Source organism: Harpia harpyja, chromosome 2 (assembly GCF_026419915.1).
Source record: "Harpia harpyja isolate bHarHar1 chromosome 2, bHarHar1 primary haplotype, whole genome shotgun sequence".
NCBI classification, from domain to species: domain Eukaryota; kingdom Metazoa; phylum Chordata; class Aves; order Accipitriformes; family Accipitridae; genus Harpia; species Harpia harpyja.
Genome location: NC_068941.1, coordinates 7,280,818 through 7,306,867, shown reverse-complemented (window position 1 = coordinate 7,306,867; position 26,050 = coordinate 7,280,818). Strand labels below are relative to the sequence as shown.

The window sequence follows — 26,050 nt, the reverse complement described above, 5'->3', positions numbered from 1 at the left end:
ACAAAATAATCCAGCAACACCACTATTCCCTTTTAGATTTCAGAATAGCTCTTTTTCTTCTCAGTCTCATAAGAAATTATTGTTATTCTGAGGTCATCTGTAAATCAGAGTGCAGCACTAAAAAAATCAAGCTACATAAAATTAATAAGTTTTAACAGAAATCGGGCAACTTGTAATTTTTTAATATAGGGAAGCTCAGAAGAATATATACATTTACTTTTAATACCAAATTTGTGTCTGGAACAATGCCCTCCACCAGTCAGTTTTAATAGGAACATAGGATCTGCCATGCTCCATTAAGCCAATGATCCATCAAGTCCAATATTCTTCACTCTGCTTGGCAAATGCAAGATGCTTCAAGGGAAGGCAAATTGCCCATCATGCACTTGGCCAATTTTTCAATTTGAATAGTCCATTGTGCAAAAGCCACTCCATTCTTCATGTCAAGTCCTTGTCCCATATGGTTACAAATGTTAAGTAATCAAGTGGCATGAATGACCCAATGTACCGTTTTAATAATATTTAAGGCTATGTTTATGCTCTGATTGGGTCTGTTTCTCTTGAACTGTCGTTGGGTTTGTGTACAATGCTCCTGACATTTGTTGTCATTACATCTCCTATTTCTACTCTACTTCAATCCAGCAGCTAAGCAAATTGACAGTATTCACAAATACCCACAATTTTGCATCAGTATTAAAATCAGTTATAATTGTAAATAGACATCAGAGGGTATTTCTATTAAACAGCTACTTGGTGTAACAAAACAGCATGCACCGATTAAAGCATTGCAATAGTGCTCCACCCAATTTCCTTCATTTGATTTATATTCTATTGCTGCAAGGGAGTAACTTTTAATTTCTGAGGTGAGAAAAGTTTCTAATTCAGATCTCGATACTTCGAAGTTTTGACCCATGCCTAGCAAATGCTAATGTATTGTTGGCTAAGGGACCTGGTGTGTTGTCAGATACTAGAAACCACAGGAAGATATTTTCATTATTTCTTTTTATATAAGTTGCTTATTTATTTATTTATTTATCACTTCCTGGGCATAACATTTTTGTTTTCTTGTTTTCTGCTGTTCTCTTTCAGGATTTCCTTCACCGTTTGAGGGCCTGCGATGTATTTTGCAATGTTTTCACCTTTCTTTTCCTTTCGCTGTCTTGCATCTTGGTTATAATTTAGGAATCAGGGTTTGTCAAACCATCTCAGACATGTTGGTTAGGTCCACCCTCCTACATTAAGAGTATTTTATATTCTGGGCAACGCATGGGTATCAGAAGGCAAAGCGACAGAAGAAGACTGGAAAGTAAGGTCAGAACCAGCACTATAGTGACTGGTATGTTTATATATGTATTTATAGTCTAGGATTATATTGTATGTTCTGTACTGTTGTACTCCAAGGCCCTGCAACAGGGAAAAGAGGACTCTATGAGATACTGACTGTGTATCTGTATAAGAAGCAGAAAGAAAAAACTTTCAAGATAAGTATGTGAAAAGAGACGATAAATGGATACTACAAAATACAGATTTTTCTTTTCTTATCTAGGCTAGTTTGAGTAGAGTTTCTCTTCTTCAGCACTGCATGGCAGAGAGTATCTATCTGAGGGATCTGATAGCTTTAAGGGACCACGGGAGAAAACAAATATAAGAATATAATACAAGGAGGAGTAAAAGGTAGAGGAGACAAATGGAAGAAAAAGTTTATACAAAACAGAGAGTGGCTGAGAGGGCAGAAGAGAACAATCAAAACTTTGACTGAAGTCCAGTAAAATGGTATGTCAGATGCAGCAAGGATTGATCCAAAATGCCGAGGTAACATTTCTCTTGACATCTCCTCCCCCACTTTCAGACAGAATCCATGGCAGTGACAGGTATTCTCTGCCAGGGCTTTGCTGCTGAACTGGCTCCAAATGCCTCAGTGAGAACTACTAATAGTTGTTGCTCCATTGAGTCGGGATGGCAGCGTAGGGGACAAGAGGAAAGATGGGCAAAGTAAAGGAATGCAAGTAGGGAACTTACATGGGAACAGCAAGCTTTATATTCCATGGTACACAAAATTTCCCACTTATTTTTCTTCATGGGATGAAGAGTCAGGTTTAACATCTCAGTTTGTCATATGGATCTTTCAGTTCCTGCAAAAGGATATCCTAGTGCCTTTTATCTGGATTTTATTTGTGGTTTCCACAAAACTGAATGCTGATTATTTAATTGGCTCAGCATAACCAGACAATGGGGAATCTAATAGGGCTACAGGGAGACACTGTTAAGGAAAGTGTCTAGCAGTCTTTTCATGATCTAATGAGCTGTGTTGTATTAACTGTGGGGGTGTCACGGGGAGAAAAGGACAAAAATGCTGATACACTCGTGCTTTCTTCCTTCCACTCCATCTCAGTATCTACCTCATTTCTGTGGTGACATCATCTCCGAAGATGACCAGAACAAACTGCTGCCTCCTTCCCAAAATCTTTTTCATTTTCTCCTATGTATCTCATTGGTTTTGGATAAGTCTGTGTATCATTGTTGGCCTTTTTAGAACTTTGCTTGCGTTCACAATAATTTTCACCCTCCCCTTTTTATAATGCAAATGTATGTAATCTGGGGCATCTTTTATCTGATACAAGGATCTTCATTACAAAGTGTCAAGAAGAAAGAACAGAGTAGTCAAGATGTATTTCTGTCACTCATGTACGACTGAGAGACCATTTCTATCAGATAGTCCTATACTCACATGCAATCAATCCTTTCCGTTTCTGAGTGTCAGACAGAATGGGTAACCTAACAGATTCACTCTTGCCAAAAGGTTTCCTGAAATTATACAGAATTATGTTAAGAACTATCTGAATCTGACAATGAACTGTTCAAAAATGGACAAAGCTAATAGCCTGTTTTAAAGTGAAAGTGCCTCGACTGTTAAGAAGTTAAAGGGTTTCCCCTCTGATGGCTTATGATATAATTTCAAAAATAGAAAGTTTGAGTGTGTAAGGCTCTTGAAATTTTTTAATCTAATACTGCAGGTTAGTTATTTTTTTATGATTATGTAAGTAGAAGAGATTTTATTAATTTTGGAATCCAATTTTGGCCACATTTTTATTTTTGCAATTTTTTAAAATACTCCTGTATGTCTTTTAACATACTGCTTTTACACCCAGGATGTATATTTACACGTGTGTTTTTAACAAGCCCTTGAACAATCTTTGGGTCTCTTCAAATGAATTCCATGCCCACATCAAAGTCCACAATGTGCAGATTCCTAATTTTCCAAAATCTCTGACCTGCCAGGCACATATCAGCTGTTTCATCTGATAAGGAAACCATATGTATCACTTTTCCCTTATAGACTAATTTTGATGCTCAGTATTCCAATTTTTCAGTGTTTACCTCTTGCTATTAAAATGAAATTTTATTTGAGGTCTCTATTGGTATCAAATCCCTGTTAGTTGAATCTAGAAGCCAGGGGGTGGTATTCCTAGACAAAGACTTCATTGTTGCAGACAATTTCCACACAGCAGCTGTAGTAATGTAATGAAAAATATTGAGGGAGATGGAAATACCTCTATCATGGGCATTGAAATGTTTTCTGCATTAAAGACCTTTCCTTATGTCTGTCTGTCCTGTTACTGCAGAAGAGTTTGCCTTCTACTGCTCTTCTGCTGAATAAGCATATTTGGTCTCATTTTCTGAGTTTTAGTGAGAACTGTAGTTGCTGTTTACTCCTAAAAACCAGGACATGGGTGTTTTAAAAATTAATGCAACCTATGAGAGTCTCCTGAGATTTACTTTTTCTCCTTAATTTGTCTGAGGTACCAGTCCAGCTGGATTTGGCTGTGTTCCGAAACCCTGGGAAAATTTCTTCCAGCTTTTCATGAACGTGGGTTACAGTTTTTATTAAAAGCCAAATATGAAATTCAAACTCCACTGAAAGTGATCGCAAGGTTTGCATTGACCTGACTTCACAAAAAAAGTGACAATACCCTTAAAGGTTTTTGCTTTCCTGAAGTCGGAAAGTGAAGTCAGAAATCTGACCTCCATCCCTCTCTGTCAGCACCTCGTCACACATGCTGGGGTACCACAGGGATTGCTGAAAGACAGGAGTGCTGAGGTTCTTTAACCCTTACTTTCACCTCTATAACCATCTTCCTCCCCAAAACACATATTAATTGAATGGGACATCTACCTGTTACCAACAACAGTAGAGTTATTCTAATTTTCGTGGCAAAAGATATTGCACCTTCACTATATTTTAAATTGGCTTCAGGGAATAATTTAAGTACTGTCATGTCTCCCTTTTTCCACAATTTTCCATTTTCCCTGTCAGTCACTTTGAAGACTGTTATCAGTAAGTATAGTCTCTTCTCACAGAAACATCCTGTTTGTTTTTTTCTTTCTTTCTGTTATTGAGCACCTCTCAACTGCTAGAAACTTTGGCATTTCCTTGCTCCCTTTTCTGAACTGTGGCTTTTCTTACATACAAGGCAGGAAAACTGCAACAAAAGTTTATATAGGAATTTTTTTCATTTCGTAACACAGAAGACATATATGGGATCCCCAGCCTTGTAGGACACCTGAATTTGGCAGGAGTTAAATGCATTGTGTGCTATGCAAAAGCAGGCTGTTGGCATCTTGTGGCTGCTTTAATCAGACAAGTATATAGCTTCACTGTGTCTCATATCGATTCTGATTAATTCCTAATGAATGTCTCTGAGCGCATCTTATTTCAGAGATAAGATGTGGCCTCTTCATAAGAAGTTTATTACCAAGAGACTTAAGACTAATCCACCAGTTGCCAATATTATCTCCTGGTCACTTGGGAATGATGATATTCAAAGTGCCCAGTGCTTCACTGTGCACTGAACAGCAAAAAATTTCAAGGGTAAGAATTATTTGGTGGAGCTGGAAACGCAATTTTTGCCATACCAGATACTGAACCATTTTTTCACTTGGCCACAAATGACTTGGGAGCTCTGCAGGAGGATGTACTCCCACTCACAGCATAGTTACACTACTTAGCAGGATCTTCTTTTAATCTCCTCCCCTTGTAATTGCCCATTCCTCCAACATAGCAAAGAAGCAGTTTTGGATGACCCACTGAGTTGCTGTCACTCAAATAGTTAGCACCTGTGGTCGAGTGTTATCACCTATTCCACAGCAGCCCATGAAAGGAAAGATTACATTTTCAATCAACACAGTGTGCTGTGGTATTTGCTCCTCTTCCAACAAGAGGAATTTATGCTTTGAGGTATGGCAAGTAGTTAGTACCAGATGGTATTTATCCAAGGGTTCTGATGCGATTTAAGAAAATTAGGCTCTGAACTATGACAGAATCAGGTAATCTTTCAGTCAAAATCACCAGACATCCTGGACAACGGAGCTTTGAATGGTGCAAACCAGGATGAAGGATTTTCTCCTCCTCAGGGAGCCGTGCTTGTCACTCAGATTTGTCTTTCATAATGGTAAGCTGCTGTTTAAATTTCTTTCTGCCAAGGTGTCACAAGGGAGAATGTGTCCACAAATTAAAATATATTACAACATCAATTCACAAAACAATGTGAAAAATCCACTTGTTTCTGAGTTTAAAAATCCTTGTGAACTGTTTTAATTCATCACATGAACTGTTTGTCTCTTGCTATTATTTTTATTTTGTCCTGCTTCCCCATTCTGATCCCCACAGTGACTCAAATCCTGCTCCCCCAATTACAGAAAGATTGAACTGTGTCCAAATATATTCAGACTTAATTACTTGCACAGGACCGAAATCATTGCTAATTTGCTAAAATAAGAGCTACTCTGCACTCCATACATCCATTGCACCTCTCAATCTCATTAGCTGAAACACTGAATACATCCATGTGATAAATTTTTCTCTCAACCAGCAAGGGGACAGTAGGGTGCATTGCATTCATCCACCCATAAGTGAAGCACTGTCAAAAAGAAAACTTAGTTGTTAAAGATGTTGTCCTGTGACAATAAATTTACTTACCACGTGGTTGCCTATTTGCCAGCACTCAGCAATAGGCTAAGATTCATGTTTATATTTTCAAGGAGTATTGACTGACACAGTGACAGGGAAACTAATTTAAGGAAGAAAATCCAGCCTTATATAAAAAATGATAAGTAAAGCAAATCTTATGAAAGTACACTTTTTAAAGTTTATAAGCTACATACAGTCCCCAGGGCAATGTACAGATAAGGCAATTGATTCTGTAGTCCCTTTCCTAGTAGCACTTCTGTTAACTTCTAATTTCTGCTAGTATGATTGAAAAGAGAGGAATAAAACTTAATTGGCATAGGCTTCGAATCCTGTGGATTTGTTCAAAAGTGTGCAAAGACATCAGATTTGTTTAAAGACATATCTGGCTTGCCTTAGAAAAAAGGAAATAACAGGTGCAAATATGTAAACATACACACAGTTGCCACTTAATGCAAAAAAAAAAAAAAGAAGAGTATTTGTCCATTTTTGTCTAGACAGACATTTTGCAGACCTTTGAAAATGTAGCTAGTATCTATCTAATGGTTTTATTGGCAGGAGACTTCAGTAGCCTTTTAATATCATAAAGTAGACCACGTAATAGAACTGCAAGACACAGCTCTGAGGGCCTGGTTTCCAGTAGGTGATTTCACAGTATTTTATACCCATCCCTTTGCATGGGCCTGAATGGCTGCACAGTGTGCATGAAATTACAGGCTCAGGTCTCAGGAATTTATCTTTTCATCTCATCTCATTTAAAAGCCTTAAACCATAATATTAGTTCTGAGGCTGAGATCTGCTTACAGATCAGTGACATCACATCACTCCTTCTTTCTTCTTCATGCTGATTAACCTGTTTAGACTTTCATAGAAGTCCTTGATGTATGAGCTAAATGTCCTTGAAAACACTGGGTTCTTGGCAAGTAGGCAAATTCCCAGTATGAGGCAAAGGCGGCCAATTTTGCTTTCATTACACTGTTGCTATTCCCACCAACTTCCCAATTTTCATGAAAGTAGTACACACACACGTTAGAGAAGGGTTCAGTGTACTGCACGACCTGGATTCTATTTCTGGCATTACCATGAGTGTCTTTTTGCCTCTCTTCATCCGTCACTTCAAGCAAATAAAAACCAGTTTTGTCTCTTGAGAGAAGATACCCTTAGTTTTTTATAAAGCAGGAAAATAACCATTTGGCGTAATCATATGACATACAAGGTTGTTCTGCAAGAGAAATTGTTACTAGAAGTTTCTTGGATCTTGCTGATTCTTAAATCTGAATCACTTAGTTTCAACAAGAAGGTCTTAGGGTCAACAATCCAATTTTCAACAAGCAGGTTAGATTTATTTTCAAATGAACACTGTTGAAATGTACCTCTCGGAGAAATTCTGATAAGAGAAAACCCCAGAGTATATTCATTAAATGACCTTTTTCCCCACCACTTGTCACACTCCTACTGATTTGCATATCCACTCTGTTAGGTGCCTCATAGATCTGGAAAGTATTACTGCTGTGCTAGCTCAGTCTAAGAATCTGAATATATTTCCTGATACTTTTGTACGCTGAATGCCAGCTGCGCTATCTGTTTTCATATTTCAGATCTTTACTCCATTCATTTGCCTAACTTAAAGAAGCTGAAAAAAATGGGAAAGAGAAATACAGAACTCATGGTTGTGACAATATTTCAAGGAAATTTACTGCTGTGGGCTCTTTAGACACCTTATTTCAATTTAGAAAACCTATTTTTTTACCTCTTCTTTCCAGCTGAAGAATACTGCCAATAGAAATTTTAAAATCTTAATTGTGTATTTCTCATAATTTTGAGGAGGACAGAAAAATTCCACCAGAGAGTAGTTGATCCATATAAAAAAAAAAAACTGTTCCAGTCTAATTCCACCCTATCTTGATCAAGCCAGTCTGGTGATAAGAATGAGGGATTGTATTCTGGCTGCAATTCCAACTGGAACATGAAATAGTTATGGCATTAAATCCATCTCCTTAAAAAAAAAAAGACTATGAAGAATAATCTAGCATGTTCAGTAATATAATACCATATCTGCTATGTTTCACTATTTGCTGTAAATCTTTCAGGCTTTTCTGTTCAGTCTCTGTCCTTATAGTAGTATACCTTTCATTATTTTACTCCTGTCTAAGCAACTTCCAGGAAGCGATTTTCTAAATTAAAATGACATGACTTCAAAACCTTGTAAATTCAAGTCAGCGTTCACAAAATGTACTAGATTGGCAGCCTTTGACTGTAAAGTCTTTATGCAGCTGAAACAACAGACGGCACAAGGTTCCCTGTATTGGTCTGCCTGGTATTTCAAATCTACTCATCCTTCCTTCCTCACTTTCTGCAGTTTGGCTCTGTTGAGATCTATCTGATACTTTGATAACATTAACAATTTTTTGAGAAGAATAATTATTTTGGAACATTTGCATTATTGACATTATTAATGTTTTCAAAAATGGGTAAATGACTCATGAACAGAAATCCCTTTTCGAGAACATTTGGCCATGCCCAGGATTTTGTAGGTGCAATTTCACTATTATTAGGTTTCTCGCTTGTTCTGGTGTTTCGGAAATGTAGCTTCATGCATTTTTTTTGCCTGAATAAGGCATTTCAGAGCCTCAACCATACCTCCAAGACACAGCAATGATTTTAAAATTCTTACTGTCAGGTAAGGTAGTGATGGCTGAAGTTTAATCAGACAAGGATTCTCATATCCCTGTTCCGATACTGTGTTCTGGTAGCAGCCTGTTACTTCAAACTGTGGTAAATTTTCTATACATAATTTTATTGTGACTGTGATTGTTTCCCTACACATTTCAGTTGGAAATACAAAATATTTCTACGACTCTAAGCATAAAAAGTACATTTGAGATTTGTAATGGATTCTTTTGTTGCCAACCTGGCTGATTTTCAGGTAGGATCTCCTTCAAATAAACAAAGGGGAAAATTTCTCCACTATCATTGTGCTGTAGAGTTCAAATGCAAGCAAGTGCTGGCCAAAATTGTCCAGAAAGCAAGTAAACTAGGAAGGGTAGGATGAAGAAAAGCACTTAATCTAAATGCACATTAGGAACCATGTATCTTGGCTTGGTGGCTTTGTAACGGTATGGTGAGAAAGAAAAAAGGATTTGGTCAATTTTTATTATCCTTTTCCTTCAGTATCAAGAAGGAATGCTCACTTCCCTGAAAAATTTGACTGGCATTTCCTCTCTAACATAGGCAGTGAGGGGAATCAGATTTGTCAGAAGTCCATGTTGTAGGGATATTGTGTAGTAGAGAGAGTGGCCTTCTACACGGTGCTTATAGTGATATACCATGACTTTAATAAGGGTTTTTTTGCCACTCTCTCACATGACATTCTCAGAAGCAAACTACAGAAACAGTTTAGCTGAACGTTCTATGGCATGAAATATATACCATAACATATAGTATTGTAATTGGAGAGTTATCATCATTTTAGCCCTCGAAATGGAGGGATGTATCGTGAAGGCTTCTGCAAGGATGACTTCCAAGTCGAGTATTATCAGTGACTTTGGTAACTGAATAGAGAGTGGTCATTACATTTCATTGTAGAAACAGCAAAATAATCTCTATTTAGACAATACTCAAATCATGAAAAACACAGCCCATAGAACACGTAATTCAAATTAGCGTTGGGAAGTGCAACATAAAAAGCAAGAATGTGACTTTTTAAAAACTAAGAACCAATATTAAACCCTTCTTTCATCTATTTCTGAAAAGAAAATAAATCTTGATATGTGGAAGCCTTGCTCTGAGCATACATTTGGGAAGCAAGAGCATTTCTCATCTACTTTCAGCTGTACTTTTATGTTTTGTTCTCAAGGGAAATTCTAGAGGCAATTGAAAGTCCATTCCTGTAGCCCACTGTAATAACAGAGGATTTTTTTTTTTTTTTTGAAAAAGGAATACAAGATGGGCAGTATCATTTTTTAAGTGAAAGGGCCCCTGCAAGAATACAAGGTTTGGTGCAAACAGATCATTGCATGGCTATGCTCTAAAATATGTAACACTGATACAGTATGTATAATTAGGCTAGACACCTAGACTGTCCTAAATGAACAACCCGGAGTACTTCAAAGTTACAGTAGCTACACAATATATTAGTTTCTTAGAGAGCAAAATTTGCTCTGCCATGTACGTAATTCCACTGAAGCTCAATAGGTTTTTGCATGTGACGAAAGACACAAAAAACCACTTCCCTAAACAGTTCAAGATGCAAACTAATTAAACTGACAAAACAAAACCCAATTCTTTCTTCAAAGCTGTAGCTGAGTAAATTATCTCTGTGAAACACTTGGTTGGCTTTTCCTGTGCTTCATGACCACAAATTTTGTACATATGAAAAACAACAAAGGCAAAACTATGGCTGATACTGAAAACAGCGTACAGTGGGAGGTAATGAGTGTTTTATACTAAGAGACTACTTAATGATGCTCGGCAGTGAGAATTCTATCTAAGCAGTCATACGTGGATTTAAAGTCCACTTTCTCTGAAGTAATTGGAAAACTTATATGAATTTCAATTTCAGTAGGACCTGCGTTTTTGAATACAGATTCATGCAAGTTTATACTGATAGCCACATAATGCTTCAGAAAAGTTTAAAGCAAGAGAAAAATGGCATCTCAGCAGTATGTAGACAAAGGAATAGCTTTATTGCATATATAAATCAACACATGTAGTCTCTGTGTACCTACTGTTCTGCATACTCTGTGTATAAAACCACAAATGCTCTACCCCAATTTTAAGGGCATTGCAGTTTTGTCATAGAATAATTTTCCCTATGGCATAATGCACTGAAAATCTTGTAATAAGAAAAGCGGTAATACATCTCTGTACAGCAAGAATCTTTGTGACTGGTATCTAGAGTATAATTAGCTCTGATTACATGCAATGGGCGTCTTAACATCCTCCCACTGTTTTTTAGTTTGACACCATGCAGAATTAAACCAGTCCAGTCTAAGGCAGAGACGTCTGGAACACTTTGGAAATCCTGACTCACTTTTATCATCGGTAAACCAGTCAAAAGAGCCTCTTTTTACCTGAAAATTTTAACTTCAACCGTTTCCAGTGTAGGGCTGAGCATTTCTCAAAATAATGACCGAGCTTCACGCGGGATGTGCACCGCTTTTGCGTTTGGGCCGTTTTAGCGAAAACTACCTTGCTGGCGGGCAGCCCGCCGCCTCACGCCGTTACTACTTGAGCAAAGCAGCCCCGGCTTCCCTCGGAGCTCGTACCCACGGCGGGCACCCTTGGAAAGGCTCGGTACCGTCTCTGCAGGCACCGTGCGCCGGCGGGAACCTCCTGAGGACTCCCTACGGCAGCGGCGATACCAGTACCTGAAGACCCAGCGTGTCGGGAGAAGGATTTACCTCAGCGGCGGCGGCCCGGGCGTGGCTGAGGGAGACTTGTAACGGCCGTTGCGCCTCCCTCTCACCTCCCTCCGGGCCGGAGACGGCCTTTGGGCGGGCGGAGATGGAAGGGGGCGGGCGGGGTAGGGGTGTGTGTGAGGGGAGAGGCGTCCTCTCCTCTCCGGAGCGCCCGCTGCGGTAGGCGGCTGCTCCTCTCCGCCGCGGCTCGTCCCCTCCGCCTCAGTAACGATGCTGTCCTAGCGAGGGATGATGACAGGGAGAGGAGAGGGGCAGAGCCGCCGCCGCCGCCGCTGCTGCTGCCGCCGGGAGCCCTGTCTCTTGCTCGCGTCCCCGGCACTTCTCGGCTGCCGGGCTGCGCATCGCGCCGCCTTCCTGACGGGCGGCGGGAGGAGAGGGCGGAGGGGCGGCGGTGGTTTTATGGTGAGGGATTTGTCCTCTCCAGGTGCTCTGTCCCCCGCCGGGCAGGGCTTTCCTCCTCGTCCGCCTCCTCCCGCCGCCTTCCCCGTCACACGCGGCCGGCCGGGAGCGGGAGCAGCCGCCTCCGCCGTCACCGCTGCTTGAGGGGACCCTGACCATGTCGAGCAAGAGCAGGAGGAGCAAGGAACAGGGGAGAGTGACCTTCCCCCCGCAGCAGGAGGAGGAGGAGGAGGAGGAGGGGGCAGAAGAAGAGGAGCAGCAGCGCCGGCGCCGCGGCTGGAGAGGCGTCAATGGGGGACCGGAGCCCCCTCCGCCACCTCAAAGAGCCGTTAAAACCCTCCGGGAGCCCTACGGCTACTACCCGCCCCCCCCTTTTTCCAGCACCATGTAAGTCGGGCCCGGGGACTGAGGTGGGGGGGTGGGGGGGTGAAGAGGGTGCTGGCCGGCAACTTCCCCGGAGCAGCCTGTCCCCGGCAAGTTGGTGCGTTCGGTCCCGGGGAGAGCCGCCGGCTGCCGGTCGCCCCGTTCCGTCCCGCCGACCCGGGCCCCGCGGCCGGAGCGCAGCCCGCCCGGCCTGGCAGCAAACGGGTGTGACCGGTGGCAGCGAGCGGGAGACGGGGCCGAGTTTGCAGCGGTTGAGGTGCGGAGACTTCGGAGAAAGTGTCTTGAGGGGATAGTCCGGTCGCTACCTGCCCTCGCCCCCCCCCCCCCCCCGGCTCTTTTCTCCCCAACCCCTCGGCTTTGCTCCTTCAGAGTGAGGCGGGGGCAGCACGTAGCAGAAGGCATGCAGGTGTGCCGGGGCATAAGAGATTTCATCTCTTTCTTCTTTTCTTGTTTTTTTTCACCTAATTATTGGCTCAGCTAAGGTTTGGAGAACCCATTGCACCCTTTTGTGCTAGGAGTGCTAATGCAGCCCATTTATGTTTTTTTAAAATCTAGGCTGTGATAAAACCAGACTCCCCACAGAAATCTAGGACACCTGTGCGGAAAAGCCTCCGTTCTTGAGATGCGTCTTACCCTGTTTGATGTTGTCTTCAGAAATTTCAGTTTGTTGGTTTTCAAGATCCGATCATATATATATATGTATGTATAAATACTGACAATGGCTAGTCTTACTGCAAGAGAAATTCAATTTTAGTAATAGGGCTGTTAACTTTCTTTTCTCTCACTTAATATAGGTTGTCTGTGAATTATTCACTTATTTTTATAACACACTGTAGTTCAGATAGACTTACTTCTGAGGATTACTTGAGTATTTTGTATGTTCAGGACAATATTTAGTTCTTAATTAAATATTTTAATTAACAGATGACAAACACTTTAGTTTGAGTTATAACATATTCAGCATTTATAGAAGAAGCCTTAATTAAAATCACCCTAGAGACAACTGTAAAGTACAGAAATTATTAGAGTAGTGCTTAGAATGGGACAACCACAAATGAAAGTGTTTTTTACCATCCCAGTGCAGAAATTCTTCACAAGTACCCTGTACCAAGCAACCCAGACTTCAACTGAGGGAGTCTTTCGTATGTCTTTAGCTGTCTGGAAGTTAGTTGCGCTTAAGTTGGTTGTCTAGGCTCCCTCTGTAGTTGATGGGATGAGAGAGGAAATAGCAGTGGGCAAGGCAGCGTAATCATTTATCTTTTTTCTTGAGGTGCCTTGTGTTTCTCCATTCACCATAAAAAGAGCCTAGAGGATTAGTTTAGACTCGGATGCTTTATTTTTAGACAGTTGAAGCTAGCTCAGATGAATTGTAAGCTATGAGTCCTAAACTTCTGTATCCCTTTTAGGTTAGTGTCCTCCTAGAACTGTTGGCATATTTCTTTCTTTAAGAAATGGGTATTATGCCACCAGGGATTAATAATTGGAGTTCAGTTTGCACAGCTGTAGGCATTTGAGCCTGGCGTGAGGTCCGACTGTTGGAATTGCTTCCTGGTATATAATTCTTGTGATCCTGTCCTGGGAGCCTATAACAGCAGTGATTGCGAGCCACTGTCCAGTGGACTGACAAAAGGGCTGACATTAATCAATGTAATAGGTGATTGCGAGCCACTGTCCAGTGGACTGACAAAAGGGCTGACATTAATCAATGTAATAGGAGTGTATTGAACTGACAGGGCATCGAGGAAAAAGACCCACAACTACCATTTCCCCTGTTATGTGCCCATGGTCATCCTCGGCATAGCAGTGGGATTCTTCTTCTAGAGTAACGTTTCGTGTTTGCTGCTAATGCCTAAAATCATAGCATATGTTAATGAAATAAATATGAGTATCAGTTTGCTCATAATGCGCTCGGATTGACGCACATAAGGCTTTAGAGTGCACAAAGTGAGTATGAGAATCCTTGACTGTAAGAATTTGTGGTCTAAATATTCAGTACGGACAAACAGTGCAAGGGGGAAAGAGGCAGGAAGATGTGAAGTAGTTTGCACAAGAAGATGCACTTGGTTGGTATTTGAAACGTCTTTGCTCTGAAAGCTGTAACCTGTGCAAGGTACCCGTCAATGTACAGCTGGCTCCCTCCTGTGCCAAATATTGCTGGAAAAAGTAATTAACCTCAGATTCTCACTAAGGCTGCAGACTGGATGTAATACTTGTTTCACAGGGTACTATATGTCCCAGTGGGAAAAATGTGGACAAAACCTGTAAATTAAATGTAGCAGGCATCGGATGCCTGATTTCCTGAGTTTCTCTGAAAATCGTAGCTTAGTTTCTGGAGTGGAACGACAGAACACAAATAAAGGACTGAGTGTAAAAGAAGCTTTAAAATTCCTTGTTGCTGCAGCCCTGTTAACTTGGTTCTTTCCTGGTGAGATGTTTGCCTTTTTCTGTGTGTGCATAGATGCACTCCAGTCATCAAAATATAGTCCTGTTTTTTTCCCACAGGAATTCAGATGGTTGATGTTTTCTGTGAGGAGTTAGTGAAGAGTACTGGTAGGAAAAAGCTCTGCATAGTTTGTGGGGTGGGAGCAGAAGGAACAAACTAAGTGTGCGTACACCTCCTCCTGATATCTCATTGTGCTTTGCTCCATTTTTTTGACTTAATTCTTTCCAGTTTGGAGCCAGAACTTCTGTGAGCTGACATGAGGGCATTTTGGATGATGGATTGTGTCATTTCAAACCAGTGGGAGAGTATAGACCTGAGTCAGAGCTTGCAGCTGGCCTGATTTATGTTCTGCTGTTCAGCTGAATTAGCCTCCCTCTTCTGGAAAGCCCAGGCAGTAGTTCACAGAAGGGAGAAGGAAGCTCTCATTTAATAGATTTTAGATTTACTGCAGGGATTCCCAAATTGTGTGGAACATGCGCAAGCTTCCGTGCAAACATACATTAACATGACACTATTTTTACTGGTGAAGAAACAAATTTACCAGCAGCCTCTTCTGGCCCATGGCTGTAAGCAGAGCTTGGAGGGATGGCAAAGCCTTCATTTGGGAGAGGCAGTGAGGCTGGGGGGATTGCCCCTCTAACACTGCCTGTGGCCCTACACAGAGCCAGGAGCTGCTAGCTCACATGGAATGGCACAGTCTTTTCCTGTGATGATAACAAAGCAAACATTTGAGAATGCTTAGTTTAAGAGATCTCAGGAGTCGTGAGCTAAAATGCTGCTCGTATGTATGTGCATGTCTGAGCACTTACTTTTGTAAGGCAATTATCATTCTTTAATTTTAAAACTGGGACCTCAGAGGTTACTTTTGGCAGAACAAGAGGCACAATCCGCATCTCCCGTGCGGCCGACTCCAGTGTTGTTGCTTTTAAATGTGCATGTGCGTTGCTGTTTCCGTGATGTACTCATCTGATCTGTCTATAAGCACTGAACTGCATTTCCTTTTCAGGGCTAGAATGGAATCAAGATCACTAATGTTGTACTGCAGTTTAGCAGGGGTAAACTGCTTGTAAATTGTTGAGGCTATCTTTTATTGCATTTAATAGTTAAAGGAGAATAACAGCCTGTTCTTCAGTACAAATGTTAGAAAATTGCTTTATGGATCTGAGAAGGCCCAGAACAAAACCTCTGTGTTTCCAGCTTCTCTGTTTTTCTTTTAAAATTGCTTATGCAGTTTGCAGTGTTAAAAAAGAGACTTAGAAACAAGATTATAAATCTTTTGAATTGCTGTTGATGAAATAATGAACAGGAGAACACAAGGAATTCTCAGGTCAACTGTTTGCCCCACATTTCTGTCCTTCTGCTACAATTCTGGAAGTTTGAACATGAAAGGGGATAGGTAGGCTAACAGTAGAAGTCTGTAATTGAAACAGTCCATGGTAGAAGCAGAGGAATCATCATGCTTACTCCAGTCCTTTGCAGTTGCTGTGCTGCTCAAATTTCTAGCCTTGTACGTAGGAGTAACCTTGTCCAGGTAACAATATGATGTGATATAAGATCATAGTAAATTTGAGGCATGCAAAACACAAGAGACAAGTGGCCATTGCTTGTTTAGTGGGAATTTTTTAAAAATATTTTTTATTGCACATATGAAGGTCATACATTTTACATGAAAATATTTAAGGTAAACAGAAATATGTTACAACGTAGGACAGGTTTTTGTGTCTTATGGCATTACCTGGTATGTAACGAACCAGTTAGTTGTTCAGAGTGTACATAACATTGCTGTATCTGAAAGCTTCTGATACTTATCATTAGGTAAAGGTCTTGAAAGGTGGTATACTCCTTTAGGAGCCATGGCCTCATTAATGTGAGAGTTCTGCTGCAAAGCTGAAATGGAGGTGTCCTGCTTTAATATTATTCAACAAGGGGCTGACTTAAGGTCTTGTCACATCTTAGTTAATTGTTAATTGTAGTGAGTTATGTTCATTTACGGCTATTGCTGAAGTTATTGAGAGTTTGCTGAAGTAGGAAGCAATGAACTAGACTTAAGCTGGCAAATGGCTGATGGTAGCAGTATAGTTAGGAAATAAAACTCGTAACTTGAGACCATCCTTGTTTTATACTGATGAATGAATGATTCTGAAGGTGGTTGCACAGTTTCTGAAATTCTTCCTTCTTGCCAGTGAAGCTCTTTGGTTCCTCGAAACAGCTGCCTAACTGGTGCATGCTTAGGGCCAAGTGAAATGTGTCCAGATGTGGTGGAACTGGTGTACTTCAGTTAACATGATTGCTCTTCGATTCCATCCTCCTTATTTGTGCTGAGCAGCAAACAGGCTTGAGGCTTTGTAGACCCCATGGCCATTTTTCTGCTGTGAAATGTGAAAAATAGTTCTGGAAAAAATGGAGGGGCTCAGCTGCTGCTCCATGTCGGCAAGAGAGGACTGAATTCTGTCATCTCACCTTCCTGCCATGTGCCACGTAGTGTAATTATGCAACCCTTGTACTAGGACTAGAACTTACTTAATGTTGTGGTGTATCTCTGCTGAAGAATTAACATAAAATAATTGGGCGTTTTTCTTGCTTCGTGTTCTTGTGGATTTTTTGCCACGCGTTCCACAGATTTTTAATTTTTTGTGTTCTTTCAACTATTGGAAACAGTTGGGAAGAGAAGTATCATGATTTCCATTTCTTCTTCCCTCTTTTAATGCAAGTTTTCAGCTCTTTACGGAGACAAGGTTGAGAATATGAACTTTAAAGGCTTTAGGAAATAGAACACAAATAATTAATGCACACTTAGTTCTATTTTAATAATTTTTAAGCCAGTCTAATGACATTTAGAGATGTGACTTGAGATTTTGTTGTTTTGATTATTTCAGTTGGCAAATATTACGTATAAAATGTGCTGAAAATAGTTAAGTAGTTAAAACTAAAATTTTAACCATTTTCTTCATGCTTTGGGATAACTTAAAAACCTTAGATGTAAGAACAGGAGAGCAGAAAATGGAATAGGAGACCTTGTACCTGATGCTTCTTGCATGCAGTACTCTGACCAGAGCTGCACTGGCTTCAAGGTCTTTGAATTTGGTAAGGGAAGAGGGGAAGAAGAGAGGAGAGAGGTATGGATGAACCTGTTGGTCTTTTGGCTGTGTGGTGCTGTACAAGATTTTTTTGCTTTTTATTTTTTTGGGAGGTCTTGACAATATTTTAGTCATTAAAATACCAAGCAACTTTCATCTTTATTTTGAGACGATACTGCCGTCACTTCAAATACATCATTTCTGTCACAAGATTTGTAGCTAAGGATATCTTCCTTATTGGGAAGATATTCTAATGCAACACCTTTGGAAGGATATATCTCTTTTTACAGAAGTCAGATGAGTCACCTCTGTCAGACAGTGAGTTTTGAAAGATAGATAGATAGATAAAACAGAAAATAAGTGTCATATTTCAAAATAATCTGAAAAATTAAACTGAATATATAGGGGAAAATGTATTGTTATGTATTTCATAAAAGATAAATGAGATTCAGGATGGCAGTTTAGAGTCGTCTTAAATCAAGAAGTCAGCATGAGTCAATTTGTTCTCTGTCTTTTTTACTTTTTTAATACCCATACTTTTTTTTTTCCCTCGGAACATTACAGTAAACAACTACATTTCTGTACCTGTATGTTTTTAGATGTGGAGGAAGAATAGAAACGTAACAGCTTACCAGACAATAAGATCTTGTTTAAAAGGTAACTGTGAAAAGATAGTATTTCTGGTTTTACTTCTGACTTTGTTGGGGAATAAGGTAGTAGCATACTGTGGCTGTTCATCCCATGCACTCTAGGCTCGAATCTTTATATCTGAGTACTCGCAAATGTGAAAGATGCCTGACCTTTAAGACTTTTAAATCAATTCTGTGTTTAACAGAGTCACAAATCCTCTCTGGTATGCAGCCTTTTTCATAGACTTAAAGAAGGTGGTACAGAAGTGGGGGGAAAAAAATGGATCCTGTCACGTTTGGCAAAGCAGTTTTGGCACGTATTTCAAAAAGTAAATACCAGTTAGCATTGGTTATACTGTAGTGCCACCCAGGTCATTTCTGGTAGTCCAGAAATACCAACCACAGATGAAAATGTAAAAAGATCAAATGCTTCATCCCAGGAGAGACCTGCCCTTAGTAATGACTATTACAGTCTCTTCACTTGGTCTGCAGTGGAACTGCCAATTTGTGTTAAGTGAAATGTTTGGAGCATGGGCTAGCTTTTATGATATTTGTAGCTGTGATAAAGCGATTAAGATTTTATGTTTTGCTGAATTTATTACAACTGCTGCAGATAGCTGGAAGGCCAGACATAGTCTTATAACCTGAAGGGAATTAGTTATGCCCAATGAAAACCATTAGGGCTGACATTGCTGCATATGGAGAAATCCAGTCATGTCAACAGGCATATTTTGTGCAGTGGTAATATAGCTAAGCTCATTGTTGAAAGATCTCACACACGCACACCAAAAAACCCACTTGCATTTAACAGGCTGTCACTCTGGTTGTGGATTTGAACCTGCAGCAATTAGGCTATGCAGCTTTTGAAGCTGCCTGTGCAGGTTCCACTATGTACACGTAAATGCATAGTCTTTGTGCACATCAAAGATGTGTGTGTGGTGTTTTTCCCTTGGTTCTGTCCTTTCACAGAGTGACGGGGTTTGCTTAAAAAGGGCTGTTTAATATTTTGTTTTGCCCTCCGCATTCGTTACGTGGACCCACATCTCTCCTAATGCACATTACCTGGCTTTTGCACTGAGGGTAGAAGGATTAATTTAATCTTCAGTATTTCTGTCTGGCTTTTTACTCTTGTATCTGAGTTTTTCACTGAAGTGAATAAATTAATTTTCACAATGCTCCTGTAAAATGGGAGCCAACTGTTCTTTTTCTATAGATGAGGAACAGAGGCACATAGGACTTAAGGACTAAATTTGAAATTTATAAGGCCTGTTTGTCTCTATGTAGCATATATATATAGTGTTATATGTATTCAGAGCACACCCTCCATTAACTCATATATTGTTTATCAGCTGCGCTGGTGTCTCTGTGCCCATCAAATCAGCTCAGGTGATCTCTATCCCTTGAGCTAATGGATTAACTGATAGCAGCTGGAGGCTGTCTTGCTCAATATTGAGCTGGACTAGAGAAAAAAGGGAGATAGCTGATGGATTTCACATTTATTTGCAGATGGTAGTGCAGGAAGGTTATGGTATCCCAAGTATCTTTTCAGGCCTTTGGCCTCTGCTCTGGCAGGCATAAATGCTTCTGTTCTTTCCCCAGCTATGACCACTTTAGCCTGATCCCATTTATTCTGTTGTTTCAGACCTCACCAGGCGGTTGTTTCCTGCTGTTGTTTTCTCCAGCTAGGTAGCATCTGCTCCTCAATGTCTTGTCCTAGGTCCATTTTCTTTGCAACTCCTAGTCTCGCTTCTCTGAACCTCCTCTCTAGTTTCCTTACCTAGCTCAATCCAGCTCAGCATCTGATCTGTCTGTTCTCTCAGCCCATTCCTGTTTGTTCCCCACTGCTCTCGGCCAGTATCTTCACTGGTTTATAATTCCAATTTCTGTGTTTTCTGACTTAGCTTGCTCACCCTTTCTTTTCTCCTGTTCCCCTTCTCTTTTCTCCCTCTTTCTGCTTTTGCATCCAGTTTTTGAGGGGATTTCACAGCCTCCTCTTTCCCAAACAATCTCACTTTCCTACACCCAGGTTTCCTCTTTCCAGTGCAGCCTGCCATCCCAATTTTCATTTTCATTCAGAAGCTCTTTGACTTTGCCATCTTTCTTGATTGTATTACAAGAATGCGTGAGGGCTTTTAAAAAAATATATACACTCATGTAATGACTAATATTAGATAGCTTCTTCCTTTCAGCGCCTGGAATGATAGATGTATAACAGAAATAGGCCCAACATAACCCACAGCATTGCCAAAGTCCAGCTGGAGAGCTGGTCCCAGTCTATACTGGATCATGCCCCGTGTCTGGAATCTGTGAGCAGTTTAGTTACTAGCATCTAGAAAGTCTGATGAACATGCATGAACTGTTGTTTTTGATTTGTGGGTAGAATCTTCCAGATTTGGTTAATGTTTCTAGTAGTAATGCTAGAAGGCATGAGATCAGGCTTCACTGCGTATTGTTTGGCAAGACATCAGAAAGAAAACTTGTTTTCACCTCTCATTTATGTGAACTACAATACAGTAAGCATAAATATTGCCTTCCTTAAACCATCAGCTTGAATGCCTATGGTAGACAGTATTAATTACTACTGAAAGTAGTATAGTAGTTGTGTTTTTGTTTTATATATGTATTGAAGTGAGTTGGGAGGGATTTCTGAAGAAAAGTGATGTCTTTCATAAAGTAAAAAAAAAAAAAAATCTTGACCGTGCTTACAAAACAGAAATGGCCTGTGGCATTGAACCTGTAAGTGCCTTTAGACTGCAGGCAAGCAAGCATAAAGGCAGAAAGATCACAGTAAAGAATACTTCTTGTCAATAGATGGGCAAATGACAAGGGACAAAAGTCATTATTTTTGTGGCCACAGGAGAAATGGAAACTGCAAATAACCAACATAGTGAAATTCTGTTACCTTTTTGTTTTTTCATTAGGTACATTGAAGAAAGTCCATCTCTGAGACGTATGACTATGATGAGGGAAAAGGGAAGGCGACAGGCCATTAGGGGCCCAGCATTCATGTTCAACAACAGGGGCACCAGTCTTACGGCTGAAGAAGAGCGCTTTCTAGATGCAGCAGAGTATGGGAACATACCTGTGGTGCGCAAAATGCTGGAGGAGTCAAAAACACTGAATGTCAACTGTGTTGACTACATGGGCCAAAACGCCTTGCAGCTTGCTGTAGGGAATGAACATTTGGAAGTGACAGAACTTCTGTTAAAAAAAGAGAACTTGGCACGGATTGGAGATGCCCTGCTGCTTGCAATCAGCAAGGGCTACATTAGAATAGTGGAAGCAATTTTGAATCATCCTGGGTTTTCAGTAAACAAGCGACTGACTCTGAGCCCTTGTGAGCAGGAGCTCCAGGATGATGATTTTTATTCCTATGATGAAGATGGTACCCGCTTTTCTCCAGATATCACTCCCATAATTTTAGCTGCCCACTGCCAAAAATACGAAGTCGTGCACATGCTGTTGATGAAAGGAGCAAGGATAGAAAGACCTCATGATTATTTCTGTAAATGTAATGACTGTACAGAGAAGCAAAAGCATGATTCTTTCAGTCACTCTAGGTCAAGAATAAATGCATACAAAGGACTGGCTAGTCCGGCTTATCTGTCCCTCTCCAGTGAAGATCCAGTACTTACTGCTCTAGAACTCAGCAATGAACTTGCCAAGTTGGCCAACATTGAAAAAGAATTCAAGGTAATGGTGTTTTCCTGTTTCTCTCTGTTATTGTTTTAAAGTTGCTGGTACTTCGTGATGTCCTTAGATGCTTGAAATTATTTCCTGTGTCTTTACTTTTTCAATTGCAAATGCTTTCATGATATTTATTAAATGTCTCTTCTGTTCTTGATTTTGAGTTTTCAATACATAAGCCTTCAAAAAAGAATTTTTAATGAAATGAAATTGCTTTTGCACCTACTGTGTACGGAGAAGATTGGAAAAAGGGGCTGTGTGTATTCTGATAACCTTGCAGCTGATGGAAAACAATTTTGGTTGCTGTAGCAGACAAAGATCATCTTTAATTACAGGTGCTGAGTAATGTAAGTGCAGAAAGTAGAAACGTTATGCTTTTCTTGAGCATACTGCAGCATTGACCTTATTCTCTCCTTTTTTATTCGTACTAATTTTGAATGATGTTTCCAAATTGTTAAGAATACAGAAAGTGGGTGTTTTTGATGCACCTTTTAGAAATGTCACTTGTTCAAAACCAGATATTAGGCTGATTACAGATGTAGGTCCTGTTATCTGTTTTTGAGCTGTATCTCATTTAGTAAGTCAGTGCCCTGACTTTTTTTATATATTTCAGTTTCTCTATCAGACAATTAGTGACTCAGTTAACTGTTGCCCAGTGCTTTTTTTTAATGATTTTGCAGTTCTGTTGAATACTTTGAAAAGTACAGTAACCTTCCCTCTTGCCCGCCCCGCTCCCCCTGAACTAAACCCCACAAAAAAATCAAACCCCAGTACTCTGCGTGTAATAAGAAAAGCTCAGCTTGGGGAATGACAGATTGTTCTCGGTGAGTAGTGATATTAACAGCATTGCATCTAGTTTTAACAAAAAAATCTAATGGGGTTCTGCAAGGTCAGTGTTGGGTACCATTTGTTTGTTTAATATCTTCATAAATGATCTGAGAGAGGCAAAAGATGCGTTAACCTTTTCAAACAACAGCAAGTATTGCTAACGCTGTGGAGTACTCAGAAGAAATATGCAACAACCTGGAGAAATATAGACAGAAATTAATAAAGTGAACTTTACGAGAAGAGGAAGAAACAGTTTTAGACCTCTGACAAAGAATAGCTCCAGATATAGCTAAGTGAGTTAAAATATAATTTAAAAATAAGGTTTTGGTGCTGAGAAGGATTCAAGTATTATACAATGCACTAATAAAGTGTAAAAGTCAGCTTAAACCTTTCCTCTCCTTCCTTTGGTGAAGGAACCCCCTCATACCATGCTATGTATTGTGTAATCTGGCAAAAGGATTGAGTACTTCCTCAACGTATTTATTCATGAGTATAGGAAGAATGTCAGATTTTTCTTTTTCCTCTGCTGAAAAAGTACTGAACCGGGAAAGCTCCTTGTGAACATAAAATTGAAGAATTAGAGAATTTTATCACATGCGCAGAGCCTGTTGGCTTGTGTGCTTCACGCAATGCATTACAGTTAATGTGCCTCATTTAGGGACCATTATAGAAGGTTAAATCTCTGATGTGTATAACTCAGTCCTGTTTGTCATTGATTCCTTTCAACTAGGCCAACAATGCGAGAGCCACAGGGTCTCCAGAATCGCGTGCCCAAGATGGAGATTTATGGGTTTTCTGAGTAACACTTTGGTGGTTGTGGATACAAGCTTTTTTTTTTTCCTTCCCTTCTTTTTTTCCTTTTTTCTCCTGCAGTTTCTTAGAGAGAACTTTTCTTCTGGGTTGGCACCTTAGAAACTCTACCATCCATCTTTTTTCTTTGTGATACTGCATACAAATTTTGTTGTTATACCTGTGTTCAGAAACACTGGTGGGCTTAGGGACTCAATTTCAGTGCTACACAGCTCCCTAGGAATCCAAAATACAATCTGTGCCACCAAAAGCTAAATTAAGGCAAGCTGTGTCATGTTTTTGTAAGGGGAGAATGTAGATGATTAGAACTGAATAGAAAAATTTCAGTAAAAATAGAAATTCATGGGAAGCTCCCATATCATAGGTACTAATACCATGAATACAAATTTAATCAGAAAAAAAATAGCTTGAAATTTTGGAGGAGAAAAAACAATGTTTTTTCGTTGGACTTCTCATTTCAAACCAGAAGTTAAAACAATTACTTCAGTTTTTAAAATGTTAAATTGTCACAGAATAAAATATTCTGGCTTTCAATTTTTTCCTTTTTTTTTTTTTTTTTAATTTTCCCCTTTTTCTCACCTGTTAAGGCTCTATTCATTGATATTTTGGGATGCCTAAGAACCCAAGAAATCCACTATTTTCACAGATTTCAGTATTTTTGGATAGAGCTTGTATGGCTTCTAACCTTGCCAGGTGTATAAGATCATTCAGTTTTTGCACCTACAGTAGAAATTGTTCCTGGCTCCTTACTAGCATGGAAATTCCAGCTTCTCATCAACATCAGAATGTTCCAGTGAAATAATTATTCTCCTCATTGACCTCACATCTATCTCTTTTCCTTCTGATTCTGATGTGTTTCAGGGCATTCTTTCTGTTTTTACCAAGCCTGGTAGGAGAGTTGCTTGTTTTCCTCTGGCATCGATAGTTGGCTGCCCTTCCTGGGGAGAAGGGGTAGTGGAAGAGTGAGGGAGGGAAGAGGAAAATGAGGAGGCAAGGAATTTTTTAGCATCCTGGACATTAAATCAAGTCCAGGAAGGGCTGTAATTGTACGGCTGACAAAAAGACTGTATTCCACTGGGGCTGTGGGCAGGTATGATGGGGCTGCTCGTGGCACGGATGTAACACAAGATGCTCCACTGAGAGCTGTAGAGGTAGATCAAGGAGAAAGCAAGCAGCACTTCTGCATCTAACAGAAGCCTATTGTGAGAGCTTGCCACGTTTGATGTAAGTCCAATGTGTAACTGTCTGTTCAGTGCTTTCTTTTCTATAGGTATGTCATCTGAACGTGTTTTGCTAATAACTGTGTCCTTTGTCATGTCCCAGAGGAGAAGGCTTCTAGTCCGACATTTGCACTCCCTATGAGGCAGAATGCCTGATAGAATTCTGGTGCACTCTCCCTTAGGATCATCACTGGAAATGCTTAAGTATTGCAATCAAATTCAATCTACAGCACAACACTGAGCAGAATTGTTTCAGGGTAAAGAAAAATGGACAAAATAGTTCATCTCCCACAAAAAATGGACAAATCTGTTTAAAGGGGCTTTCAATGATATTAATGATTTATTCTTAAGTATCTGTGGTACATGAAAGCCCAATAGCATTTCCTGTGCACGCTCGCAGCAATGCACTTACTGGATGTGGAGCACTCGTACAGAAAATACTTTTCTAGGTGGTTTTCCTACAGAGAGAGAATATAGGGTGAACCTGTTTAAAAACACCTGAGGGCAAAGCTTCCTAGTAAATGCTTGCTAAATAGAACCTTACATCTTTTGCATATGCAAAGTCCAGTCTGCCTCTATCACTTATGATTTACACTAACAAATTCTGGTGTTTTTGTGCAAACCTGAGTTTGCACAAGTGTATTAGAAATGTGGGAATGTGGCTTAGGACATTCATTTATGACAGTCAGTTCCCTGTGAGTATTAAAAAAACTTATTAATTACACTGATTTTTAATTTTTTTATTTCCCCTTCAGAAGTAAGGAGAAAGGATTCAAAGAAACCAGTGAACGCTCATTTTTCCTGGAAGATAAAAGACATGTAGCCAAAAATAAGTACTGAAAATGAGTAAAAATAGATGGGGAAACTGGAGCCCTAAAGACCATTTCACTCTACTTTCATTTTCAAGCTTCCTTACTTCCTGCTGCTTTGTGAAATCCTTGTTCCAAGCTCCTGTTGCCTCTTTTGCTCTTCTTCATCTGTTTTATTGTAGTTTCTTCTTGGCACTGTTACTTTGCATCCACTTGTCGTGTTCTCTTCTTCCCGTATTTTCTATTCAGTTCCCTCTTAGTTCCCTCTTTGGATTTCCTTTTTTCTTGTCTCACTTCTAAGTGCTCACCTAATTTTCTTTTTTTTCTTTTTGGTTTTTTTTTCCTCTCTATCTTCCTCCCTTTAGGTTCTCTATTGCAT

At 40.1% G+C, this 26,050-nt stretch overlaps 1 protein-coding gene and 2 long non-coding RNA genes across 5 annotated transcripts in view; 1 reads left to right on the top strand and 2 right to left on the bottom strand.

Annotated features, from left to right (window-relative positions):
* Nucleotides 1-3,068: 3,068 nt before the first annotated feature.
* Nucleotides 3,069-6,111, bottom strand: LOC128154264 (uncharacterized). The gene is made up of 2 exons (XR_008239307.1): nt 5,832-6,111; nt 3,069-5,784 (listed from the first exon to the last, which is right to left on the bottom strand). It is a non-coding gene; the product is annotated as an uncharacterized LOC128154264 (long non-coding RNA).
* Nucleotides 6,112-7,281: 1,170 nt separating this feature from the next.
* Nucleotides 7,282-11,433, bottom strand: LOC128154260 (uncharacterized). The gene is made up of 2 exons (XR_008239305.1): nt 11,368-11,433; nt 7,282-7,961 (listed from the first exon to the last, which is right to left on the bottom strand). It is a non-coding gene; the product is annotated as an uncharacterized LOC128154260 (long non-coding RNA).
* Nucleotides 11,434-11,546: 113 nt separating this feature from the next.
* TRPC3 (transient receptor potential cation channel subfamily C member 3) overlaps nt 11,547-26,050 on the top strand; it is a 46,918-nt gene continuing 32,414 nt past the window's right edge. For 2 of the 3 annotated variants that reach the window (XM_052814368.1, XM_052814376.1), the window contains exons 1-2: nt 11,547-12,171; nt 21,239-22,010. In XM_052814368.1, the coding sequence (XP_052670328.1) occupies nt 11,942-12,171; nt 21,239-22,010 (1,002 nt within the window). In that variant the 5' untranslated portion in view covers nt 11,547-11,941. Of the gene's footprint in view, nt 12,176-21,238; nt 22,011-26,050 lie in introns of all 3 variants that reach the window. The other variant, XM_052814383.1, reaches the window with a different exon arrangement.